The 12,996-nt window shown below is 37.3% G+C and overlaps 1 protein-coding gene across 1 annotated transcript in view; it reads right to left on the reverse strand.

The window, feature by feature from the left end:
- Kiaa1841 (KIAA1841 ortholog) overlaps positions 1 to 12,996 on the reverse strand; it is a 63,509-nt gene that overhangs the window by 29,287 nt on the left and 21,226 nt on the right. The window contains exons 6-9 of the mRNA XM_023720856.1: positions 11,874 to 12,112; positions 6,370 to 6,428; positions 4,552 to 4,712; positions 9 to 50 (exon numbers count right to left, since the gene is read on the reverse strand). Of these exons, the coding sequence (XP_023576624.1) occupies positions 9 to 50; positions 4,552 to 4,712; positions 6,370 to 6,428; positions 11,874 to 12,112 (501 nt within the window). The remainder of the gene's footprint in view (positions 1 to 8; positions 51 to 4,551; positions 4,713 to 6,369; positions 6,429 to 11,873; positions 12,113 to 12,996) is intronic.

Consider the following 12,996-nt stretch of genomic DNA (forward strand, 5'->3'; position numbering starts at 1 on the left):
TCAAGTACTCAGGATCAAACAGTCTCTCTATCTTCTTACAAAAAAGTTTACTATTAACAAAAAATGGCCAAAAATTAATTTCTATGTTTACTTCATTAAAGTTACTTGATAGTGACAAAATAAATACTACCTATACATGGGTAAAATAAGATGAATGAATCCTCAGAGAGGCTCTTTTGGAAGTTTATAATACATTTTGATGTACTAAGTGAAAAAAAAAATCTAATAAAAACTGCTTTACAAGGCCGGGGAGATGGCTCAGTGGAATAGCGCTTCACTGGCAAGCACAAAGGCCTGAGTTCAATCCCCAATTTCGCAAAAAAAAAAAAATTAAAAAAAAAAAACACAAAAAAAACCCCAACTGCTTTACAAAGAATCTATTATCAGAAAATAAGGTTGATAAGTATCTACCTCTCTTTATTACTGAAGTATTTATTTTTTGTCTTTTTGAGATAGAGTTGCATTATACAGTTTAGGCTGTCTTGAACTCACTTTGTAGCCTTGGTTGACCTCAAACTCCTGGTAATCCTCCTGCCTCAGCCCCTGAATGTATGGGCTACAATGCCTGGCTGTTACTAAAGTATTTAAAATCAAAGATTTTGAGAATTTAGCAGTCCAGTTCTACCAATAAGTAAGTGTATGATTTTTAGCAATGTACTCTCTCAAACTTTCCTCTAAAAGAATGTGATTACTAATTCCAAACTCATAAGGTTTTATGAAGGTTGAATGATACAATACCATTAGAGTGTCAAGCATAGTGTTAAAACTAAATGAATGCAGGGGATGGGGAGATAGCTCTGCAGTCAAAGTGCCTGCCTAACAAACGCAAAGACCCAAGTTCAATCCCTGCTATAGCATGTTGCACTAGCCCTGGAACCCTGCGCTCAGTGGATTATAGGCTCAGTACCTATAATCCCAGGGCTGGGGAAGCTGACACAGGAGGATCACTGAGTCTGAACTGTGTAGTGAGACCATGTACCAAATAAATAAATTAATTAATTAATGAGAGGGCCAGCCAGATAGCTCAGCAGACCAAAGTTCCTGCTTAGGCAGAGCGCAGAAGCTGGGTTTCGATACTGGCAAGACGTGCCAGCCCCACCCCCAGGGCATGCTGAGGCGGCAAATGAGACTAGGGCAGGTGCCTGTAATCCCAGTGCTGAAAACAGGAAGGTTCACCATGAGTCTGATCTGTGTAATGAGACCCTGTAGACCCTGTACTAAATACAAAAAAAAAGAGAGAGAGAATGTTAACTACTTTATTATTAAGCATACTGTAACTGGAAGTCTCCTAAGTGTGTCATTAACCCTAAATGCATGTCCTCCAAGCAATGGCCGTGACTCATCCTCATGGCTGCACTGACTAAGGTTCTACAATCTGAGGTACAGGATCTCAGGATAAATCCTGAGGGCATTTCACTGACCTTCTCAGACCAAAAAGCTACAACTCTTGTTGCACAAGTCCTGCTTTACCTTGGTCTTAACCATCCAGTAGAAAAGTATGAAGACGAAATATAGGAAGTAAAGCCATGTTGTTAAGTTGAGCTGTGGGGGACTCAGGTCAATAATTTCTGACATTGCCAGTTAAACAGAAGACCCAATACTATTATGGGCTACTGGACTCTTTTAGAATATTTTGCTGAGTTTACACACCTATAATATTCAATAACGGAACTTAGAAAAAATGGGATATACCTATGAATGTCCATTTTGTATCTGTGTATTCAAAGTGGTTGGGATAGATATATAGTTGCATTCTCTTAATGAATAGAATGATTTGTTCTAATGGTGTTTGTAAAGAGGATCACAAGTCCGCATCTTGTACAGCAATTAACCACTAAGAAGAATATATGCAGTGTATTATTTGTTGAAACTGTACTTCTGATTTGATTTGAAACTGTCTCATTGCTATCTGTTTATCAATAAAACTTTGAAAAAAAATAAAAATAAATGCATGTCCTGTCTGTCTCCATCCCCCCTGTGCAATGTCAGGTGCTCTGTGCTTTTATAGGTTCTTATTTTTATTAGTATGTACATGCTTGCAGTGTTTGATGATTACTTCCATTGTGGAGTTACTGTACATGTACAGAACAACCTTAATTCTTTTTACCTCATCCCCTCTTCACTCTCTGCTCCTTCTGTCTGTTGGATATAAATCCCAAATATGGATTTAGGATTCCACTGGCACACTCAAATACAAAATAAAGGCTAAAGCCTCAGATTGTCCTTAAAGCCTAAATTTTTGGATAGTCCTCTGTATTATTAATTTTTAAAAATCATGTATTAATTTATTTATTTGATACAGGGTCTTGCTATGCAGCTTGGACTCATAGTGATCCTTTTGTCTCAGCCTTCCCAGAACTGGGATTACAGGGAAACCCACCATGCCTGGTTTTAGTGGCCAGCATGGTGCACCCAGGGATCTGGGGCTGGCGCAGCAAGCAGTACTGGGGATGGAACCCAAGTCCTTGTGCTTGCCAGGCAGGTGCTTAGACCAATGAGCTATTTCTCCAGCCACGTATTATCAATTTCTTTCTCTTTAATGAATCATCCTGATTAATTACCCAGATGTTTAAAAATATCTTTTCTTAAGCTTTTCTTTCCCTAAATAACTGCTAAATTTCTTGGCAACTATTCAAGCAAAACATCTGGAAAAAATTTTCTAAATCCACTTGATCCATCTGTCTTCACTGGATTGTACATGACAGCAGAATTCTACATATTTCACTTAATTGCTCTTCCTCTTGAAACTCATTCTCCTTTTGCCTTCCTTTGCTTCCCTGACAGCTGCTCCTCAGGCCTCTCACTGGAGGCTGCTTCTCTGTTCAGTATCTAAATGCTGGGTGGCCTCTTGTTAACACTTAGAAAATAAGAATAGCATTTACAGTAGCATTGAAAATTAAATATCCAGGAATAAATTCATTTAACAAATGGAAATTTCTCTAAGTACCAAATAAAGACATTGATGAAGTAAATGAAAGAATACCCAAATAAATGGAGAATTGTATTTATGGACTAAAATATTATCAAGAGAGCAAAAACAGAAAATAAGCTGACTGTAAAATTCATATATAATGCAAAGGACTTAAAAAGGCTGTACAGTATTTTGAAGAAAAGTGAAGGTAAAGAAGACTCTAGATTACTAGATACCAAAAATTATTACAAGGCTACCATAATTAAGTCTATGTGCTACTAATTCAAGCCAGGCAATCAACAGAACAACACAGAACACAGAAACAGCTCAAGCACAGTGAGCTGATTTACAGAAAAGTGCTGCAACTCAGTGGGGAAAATCAGTCTGCTCAATACATGGTGATTGCTAGGTATCTGGGGAAAAAAATGAGCTTGACCCTTTCCGTCATCACACACACACACAGAGCATGAATGCTAGGGGAAAAAACCCCATAGAATATCTTCACTACCTTCAGGTAGGCAAAGATTTCCTGAATAAGATAAAAAATACTATAGTCTTTTTTTTTTTTAAATGAAAGTCTTTTGCTAAGAAATTTCATCTGGTTCCACTGTTTTACACCTCATCTATTCTCAATTTCATATTTTTAAGCCCTGAGTTTTGACTTAAATTTAAGACTACTGTATCCAACATCTACTCAGTATTTCAGGATGCCCAAGAAGTATATTAAATGCTTCAACAAGACCCAGCCCAGCTCCTTATTTGTCTCACTCCAACCCTTGCCCTTCCAATTTTCCTTTTTCTGTCAGTGGTAGGACCATCCATTTAGTCACTCCAGCTGAAAACCTAGTAATTATCCTGGAACCCTCTTGTCCCACATTGTCACATTTATAAACCTGACAAATCCTTCTAACATTCACTGAACCCATCTACTTCGCTCTAGCTTTTCTGTTTCTACCCTAGCTGAAATCTTCCAGTTCTTCCCCCCAGTCTGCCGTGCTAACCTAACAGTTCTCCTTGTTCCTCAGGTCCCCCAAATCTGTTAATCGCATAGCAACCAGAATTAGCTCTTTAAAAATGATGGGACTTCCCCTCTTCATTCACAGCTAAAATAAGGCATCTCCTTGCTTAGTCTATATAGCCTCTAAATGATACGACTACTGCTCATAGTACCCTCCCTTTATACTAAACAGTCTTTTTTTTTTTTTTTTTTTCCGGAACCGGGGCTTGAACTCAGGCCCTTGAGCTTGCTAGGCAAGAGCTTATTCTACTGAGCCAGCTCCCTGGCCCCTAAACAGTCTTAAACAATTTCAGTGTACTTCACTACCCCATATGCTCATATATTTATTATATAAAATACTAATTTTCATTATGAGTTACTAGGTGTTCACTTAAAATAGAAAAAATGCACATATATATGTACACATATAAGATATATAATATATATAAGAAAGTCTCACACCATAGTCCAGGCTGACTTCACCTCTCAGTGATCTCTTGCCTCGGCCTCCTAAGTGCTAGGATTACAGGTGTGTACCACCTTGCCCAGCTTTACATATAGTCTAAGAACAGAAATTCATTAACATAAAAACAAGAACCATATTTCTTTTAACAGGAACATTATGTTTAAATTTTAAAATTACCTCCTAAACTTATCTTTTTTGTCTTTTAAATCATCAACTTCATTATGTGTGAAGAGATCAGCTATTCGCGTAAGAAGATTAGCATTAATACAGTTCATGTTGCATGGTGTAGCTACTATAGCGTTCATATTTCTGTGGCAGTACTCAATACACTGCTCTACCTAAAAAAAGAATAGAAATGAATATTGAAAATAACAGCACAAAAAGTCATGTCAGCAATACCTTTCAAACATAAAATTCACTAAAAGCCTAATCTAGGTATTTTTTTAATGTGTTAGTTTTTATCTATTTATGGGTTAATATAACCTATTCCAAACTGGCCTTGAGGGTCAAATAAGGGTTTATTTATTTGCCTCAGGCTCTTGCTGTGGAGCTCAGACTTGTAGTGATCCTCCAGTCTTAGCCTCCCCAATACTGGGATTACAGGTGTTCACCACATCTGGTTTCCATGGCCTGCATGGTGCAGGGCCAGCATGGTGGACCTGCATGGCAGCCGGTTGCGGGGATTGAACCTCGATCCTTGTGCTTGCCAGGTAGGCACTTAGACCGCTGAGCTATCCTAGGAAAATTATTTTCTAACCTTTTCTATTGCAAATAATAACTTTTATGGTTGGGGCATGTAAGTTCCTTTAATTGAATTTTTTTTTTTTTTTTTTTTGATACAGGGTCTCACTATGTAGTCCAGGTAGGTCTTGAATTTACTATATAGCCTAGGCTAGCTGCAAGCTCATAGTAATTCTGCCTCAGCCTCCCAAATGCTTGGATTAGAAGTGTGCGCCACCATGCTCAGAAAATTTAAGTTATAATTTAAGCCTGTTTCTCTAGGTCTCAGAAACAAACTTAAGGTCTTTCTCAGTTGTTCTAGGTGTGCTCTCTGATTTCCTTCCCCCCGTTTAACTTGAGGTGTATTTATTTACTTTAAAAGTAAAGGAAGGTTTGATACATATTCTCCCAAATATTTTGCTGATAGCAGGTAAAATTCTTTAAGGACTCTTTTAGACTCTGCTTTTCTTCTGTTGCCCTTACCTTAAGAAAGTAACAGTCACACCAGCTGACTAAATGGAAAACAGCAAGAGGGTAAAAAGTACAGTAACCAGTAAAACTAGGAAATGCCAAATAATAAAGTAAACAAACTTCATCTGCCAACACAGCAAAGTAGTATTCTGCCTTGCTTAGTTTTATGAGCTAAAAGTAAATATTTCTTTAAATGTTAACCAGAAAATATCAACCATAAACAAAAATTAAAATAATTTGAATGATATATTAAGAAAAGCAAAGATATTTGGCGTTAGAGCTTAAGATATAAATGTATCTATGTATTGTACTTTTATCCTTCATTTAGCTCTTGAGCAATAAATATAAACTTCAGTGATGTAAATATTAAAATTATATAGCTGGATATTTGTTCTTCACTCACTGAAGTGAGGAAAATAAAAGCAAATCATGATTAAAGAAATCATTCAAATATCAAAACACATTTCAATTAGTTTTTATTTAATTTGCTGATAAAATAAAGCCCATCTGAGGTAAAGTTAAATCTTTAGTTTCACCTACTAAAAAGTGAGCTACTCTTTGAAGATTAACTGCTTGCTTTACTGGCATGACATAGAAATGACACTTGCTAGCTTTAACCTTTTCCTAAAAGTATTTCCAAACACTAGCAATGTAATACAACAAAATCACATTCTTGAATTAGCTACAACAAAATCACATTCTTGAATTAGCTACTTTGATAAAACATCTGAGAATTTCTCAGATATTTGAAGGAACAAGAAACTGAGTGAAACAAAAGATTGGATTTTTAAAATTAATACTTACTAGTGAATCCATTTTTAAAAACTCTGAAGAAATAAGAATTGAAATGACATTTCCAGGCTCTAGAAAGAAAGAAAATAAAATTCCCTTTACCATGGTCTCCTCTAAACAGATTTCTTTCTACTTTCAAAAAAGATGTTACTTTATATTTATTTAATCTTTTTGAGTCAGGGTCTCCCTATACAATTCAGGCTGGCCTTGAGCTCACTTTGTAGCCCAGGCTAGTTTCAAACTTGCAACAATCCTGTCTCAGTCTCCTGAGGGCTGGGATTACAGGCATGTGCCACCACACCCAGCAAAGATGTTAGTTTAATAAGAATGATTTAATATAATCTTACTTATATCATTAAGCTTAAATATACAAAAGAAAGTTCAAAGCTACAATTTAGAATATAGAGAAAAACACATAGTAATAGATTTATAATAAGTACAGACTCCACCTCAAGGTACAAAAAATATAAAAATCGAGAGAAAAACTTTCAAAAATAATTGTTATTAGTGAAGGTATTTTAAACAGGAGTTCAGGACCAAGTATGTAGCTCAGCAGTTCAGAACCTGCCTGGCAGTCATGAGGCCCTGAGTCTGATTCCTGGTACCATTAACATGATATAACATCAAATTAAATTTAGAAAGGAGTTCATTCTGGACAACAAGAGCAAGGCAGGGGCCTCCCAATCCCTGCCTTGAAATTATACTAGTAAGCTACTGTGATAAAAAGAGCATGATGCTGGTAAAACAGTCAATGCTTTCTATGACAGGGGCCTCCCAATCCCTGCCTTGAAATTATACTAGTAAGCTACTGTGATAAAAAGAGCATGATGCTGGTAAAACAGTCAATGCTTTCTATGAACAAATATTCAAAAAGATTCTTAAAGGCTGTAAGGAGTCTACTACTATAGTTGGGTGTTAAGGTGCACATGTATAAACCCAGTGGACTGCAAGTTTGAGCTCAGCCTGGGCAAATTACTAACTTAGAAAGGCCTTGTTTCAATATTAAAAAAAATTTTTTTTAAATGCTGGGCATGGTGCTCAGTGTAGAGGACACACACACACACACACACACACACACACACACTCTACCACTACTGCAGAAGTGCTGAAGTTACTTCCTAAGGCACACCAAACGAATCTTCAGACATAAACGGGAAGGGGGTGTTGACTGACACTTTATTTTAGTAAATCCGTCTTGGCCAATGAAGGGTATTTCAGAAGAAGAAACTTTTTCACTACTGTAGCATAATTTTTTTTTGTAGCATAATTTTTGTATACTAGAAATCTTTGTAATTAAAACAAGCAGTCCAAATCTTTATCTAAATAGCACTTCTAGTTTGAAGAGTCTTTTTTTTTTTTTTTTTTCTTTTTGGTTCCGGGAATTGAACTCAGGCCCCTGCGCTTGCCAGGAAAGCGCTTACTCCACTGAGCCATCTCCCCAGCCCAAATTTGAAGAGTCTTGAGTGGAAATTGTAAGATGAGGCAAGAAAGCTCACCTAGTTAACAATCCTGCTAAGAACCCGTGGCTGTCAGACATTTGATTAGGCAGTTAATACTGTTCCTAGTTAGGTTAAAGTTTGCTTTTAAAAATTTATGTATTTGGTATAAGGTCTTGCTATGTAGCTCAGACTTGTAACAATCCTCCTGTTTCAGCCTCCCCAACACTGGGATCATAGGTGAGCGCTACCACGCCCGGTTTCCGATGGGCCTGGGGCAGGGCTGGCACAGCATGTGGTAATGGGATCAAACCCAGGGAACCCAGGAAACCGGGTCCTTACAGGCACTTAGAATGCTGTCTCTCTGGCCCTAAAGTTTGCTTTTATAAAAATTTACATTTGTTATCACTGACTTAAGGCCAAAGATATAATTACTAGATTTTCTCCACCTATTTTACTATTACACACATAAATGTGTCAGAGCAAATAATATATTTTTCTTTATGTATTTTATTTTTCACATATATGTAACATAGCTGGATAGTCTGGAACCTCTGAACTCTGGCTGAAATTTTTGATTTAGCAGTCGTATAAGGAACCACCCCATTAATTTGGTCACTACAATAGATTATGTTCAGAAAACTTTTATGTTGTCTGTATAATTTATTGTAAGAGTTTAAAAATATTGTGAAACTGATGTAGATATCAATTTTAGTGCACGAAAAAACCTAAAGATTTTATTAAACCACAGATGTGATTCCTAATCAAAGTGTGTATCCATTGAAAGATTATTAATTACTTTTTCTATTACTTAGAACATTGCTTCTCAAACTTTCAGTCTTAGGACTCTACAATTTTGTTTGTTTGTTTGTTTGTTTGGTCTTCTTAAGACAGAGTCTCACTATGCACCTCAGGCTGATCTTGAACTCACTTTGTACCCCAGGAAGGTCTCCAACTCATACAGATCTTCCTGACTCAGCCTCATGAATGCTGGGATCACAGGCAGGTGCCACCATGCCAGCCCCCTGTACAATCTTAAGAACTGAAAATCCTGAAAAAGCATTCTGTTTTTGTGTTGTGTTTATCAGTATTCACCACATTAGAAACTATGTGAACAGAAATTTGAACTTTTTTTTTTTTTTTTTGGTGGAACCAGGGATTGAACTCAGGCCCTTAACTGAGCTATCTCCCCGACCCCTAAAAATATTTATTTTAAAATAAGCATGTTGACATTTTTGTGAAACAAATTTATTTTTCAAAATGAAAACAATTAATTAATTTATTGGATACAGGGTCTCACTACGAAGTTCAGACTCATAGTGACCCTCCTGTATTAGCCTCCGCAGTGCTGGGATTATAGGCATGTGCCACTATGCCCAGTTTCAGGGCTAGCTCAGAATGTGGTAGCAGGGATTGAACTCGGGCCTTATGCTTGCCAGGTAGGTGCCTAGACTGCTGAGCTAACTCTCCAGCCTCCCCCAAAATTATTATTATTATTATTATTATTATTATTATTATTATTATTATTATTTTTTTTGCAGAACTGGGGATTGAAGTCAGGCCCTTGTGCTTGTCAGGCAAGTGCTTATTCTACTGAGCCATCTCCCCAGCCCCAATATCATTAGCTTGCTTTTTTTTTTTTTTCCTGGTACTGGGGATTGAACTCAGGACTATGTGTTTGCCAGGCACGTGCCTATGCCACTGAGCTATCTCCCCAGCCCCCGGCCCAAAAATTATTAAGAGCAGGACTATGTGAAATATTTTTTGCAAATCCCTTTGATACCTGACTTAACAGAAGACAGCTGTATCACCATGTTTGTTTTCTCATTTACATGTGTGGCCTTCTTCAATATTACACAGAAACTTGACAAATATTAGTTTCTTAGTTTAGTTGAAAATATTTTTTTTTCTGTATTTAGGACAGGGTCGATAGGGCCTCACTACATAGATCAGACTCATAGTGATTCTACTGATTCCAGCGTCCCAAGTGCTGGGATTAGAGACATTTGCCACCACAGCCAGTCCTTTTTTTTTTTTTTTTTTTTTTGGCAGAACCAGGGTTTGAACTCAGACTCTTACGCTTGCTAGGGAAGCACTTATTCTACTGAGCCATCTCCCCAGCCCCACCGTACCCAGTCTTAATCGACATCTCAGCACGCCCTGGGGGCGGGGCTGGCATGGCACACTGGGGATCGAACCCTGCTGTATTCTGCCTAAGCAGGCACTTTAGTTCGCTGAGTTATCAGGCCAGCCTGCAAATACACTTAAAGCCTTACCAAAAAATTTTTCTATTGTTACATGATTTATCTTATATTTTGCTTAAGTTTTTTTTTTTTTATTTTGGTATGAGACTTGAACTTGGGGCCTTGTGTTTGCCACATGGGCACTGTGTTGGTGAGCTACATCCCTGGCCCAATCTGATATTCTGAATGGATCATTAACCCATTTTTTAAACATTACTCATTGATCATTTAGGAAACTGGTGATATAGCTCAGTAGTACAAGTACCTATGTGGCACACACATAGTCCCAGGTTTGATCCCCAGTATCAGAAAAAAAATTCCGACATTGGTCATTTAGAAAATACTTAACTCATTGAGCTATGCAGAGCTTTTCAGTGTAAAATATATACTTCAATGTACAATATATATTTTTAAAATCACGTTTATTGAGCTAGGCATGGTGATATACACATATAATCTTAGCACATGGGAGGCTGAGGAAGAAGGATTACAATTTTTTTTGGAGCGGGGTGGGAGACAGAGCCTTACTATATAGGCTTTGAATTCACTATGTAGCTGGGCTGGTCTTGAACACAAAACAATCCTCCCAGGACTATAGGCATGTACCACTATGCCCAGGCTGAGGATTTCAAGTCTAAATCCCACCTAGGCATGAGACCCTATCAAAAGATAAAAAAATAAAAAGGGTTGGGTATGGCCTCAGTGAGAAGACCCTGTTTTCAAACCTTTGTCAATAACAAAAAAAAAAAAAATCAAATCATATTCATTAATATGATCATCAGGGGCCAGGGAGATGGCTCAGTGGAATAAGTGTTTGCCTGGCAAGCACAGGGGCCTGAGTTTAATCCCTGGTTCCAAAAAAAAAAATCATCAATCAGATCTCATTAGTCTTTAAGAGTACTAAGAAGTTATGCACACACAAGCAGGGAAGTTTCCGAAATGCTTTCCCTCAAGACAACCATCACACACTGGCTTGCAAAGATGTGCACTTCTCTTCTCCTTTTTACCACAGCATACTCAAGAATTAAGACTTAAAAATTTGTTATGTTTCAAGGGCACTCTGAAGTGAACTGACGTTTTTTCTTCCAGCCCTTTCTACCTGTGAATGCATGGTGACGGCTATCACGGTGGGTGCCCTGCCTTGATGTGCACTAAGGTCCAACAGTCCTGCTTGTCATTCCTTTGCATCACATGAGCAACAACGCAGTGAAAAGATAAATAACATCTTGATTTTAAAAAAAATGTATTTGGTACAGGGCCTCACTACCCAGCTCAGACTCCTCCTAGTGATCCCCCTGTTTTCAGCCTCCCCAGCACTGGGATCACAGGGATGCGCCACCATGCCCAGTCTCAGTGGCTGGCTCAGTGTGCCCAGGGGTGGGGCTGGCGTAGCATGTGGTGCTGGGGATCAAACCCTGGTCCCTGCACTTGCCTAAGCAGGCGCTTCGTCTGCCAGCCCACATCTTGATATTATTGTGCAAATTCCTTTAACCTTGTGGACCTTCTGAAATGTTCTCTAGGACCCAGTGGTCCACACACAATGTTAAGAACTACTGACCTAGAAACCTGTTTATTTGTCATAAATAGTAAATTCGCTAAACGTTATTTAGCAAACAACTAAATTTCTAAAAAAGCCTGAGGGGGCGTGGAAATAGCTGAGTTGCACTGTGCCTGTCTGAGTTTGATCCCTGGTACCAAAATATAAAAATAAAGCATGAATTATTAGTTTCTAACATACTAATGTTCAAATAATTTTCTATATTTTATTTTTGTCCTGAAACACTGTCAGTTGATATGGAAATTTCACTATAAAATAAAGCAACAGACTGTCTTTTACCTAAAGTGGGCATCTCACAGTCTTTATTCTCCTTAGTGTTCCTTTTAACATATTTTATCAACCAGTTGAAAATGTGAACGTCACAGTGAACTGAAATGTCCACCTCTTCCCAGCGCTGAGCATCCATAGATAAGTATTCAGCAAAGTACTTCATCTCTGATATCAAAAGATCTCGTGGGCAAATAAAATCTTCTTTCAAGTTTTTTCCTTCATCGCATACATGAATCACCATGTTTGGCCTTCATAAAAAATGTTAAACAGAAATGAGATTAGTAGATTTTTAGAAGAAGATGTAAGAATACTGACATTTATTGGAGATAAAAGAACAGGTTTTTTTTTAAAAAAAGATTTTGACCATAAATGAGTTTTAAGGGATTGTGACATGCAGAATTTTAGAATTAATTAATTACACTTTTGGTTTTTTGAGGCAGGGTCTTGCTATAGTTCAGGCTGCTCCTGAACTCACGATGTACGCCAAGCTGGTCTCAAACCTGTAGCAATCATCCTGCCTCAGCCACCCGGTGCTGGGATTACAGGTGTATACCACCATACTTGTAGCATGCAGAAATTTTAAAGTGCCTTGCTAATTGAGTGTACCTAAGGTTATGATTAATTTTAGAAAGTTACTGACTTAGTAAAATTACAAGTAAAAGTTACTAAAAGCTTACTACTTTATATTGCTTAAAATTATTTTTAAATCATATATTATATATACACTTTATAAAAAGAATACAAATTCCCAAAGAAAAATTAAGTAATATGTCTTAATTCCTGTGATGGATATATGATAGCACTTTATGCTATAGGTGTGGGAGGAAAATAATAATGATTAAATATTAAAATGTTCATACTTTTCAAAAAGGAATAGCTGGGAGATGGCTGAGTAGAATAAGCGCTTGCCTGGCAAGCACAAGTACCTGAGTTCAATCCCTGGTTCTACAAAAAAGAAAAAAAGAAAGAAAAAAAGAAAAAGAAAGAAAAACAAAGTACCCTCTGAGGAATTAAATTTAAAATTAGCATGACTGACTTATTTCTAGTAACAAGAAATTTTGGTTCTAGGTTTTTTGTTTTGTTTTTAATTTAGGACAGGAGGTACAGGGTCTTGTCACATAGATTGGCTTGG

Source organism: Octodon degus, unplaced genomic scaffold (assembly GCF_000260255.1).
Source record: "Octodon degus isolate 3935 unplaced genomic scaffold, OctDeg1.0 scaffold00078, whole genome shotgun sequence".
Lineage (NCBI taxonomy): Eukaryota > Metazoa > Chordata > Mammalia > Rodentia > Octodontidae > Octodon > Octodon degus.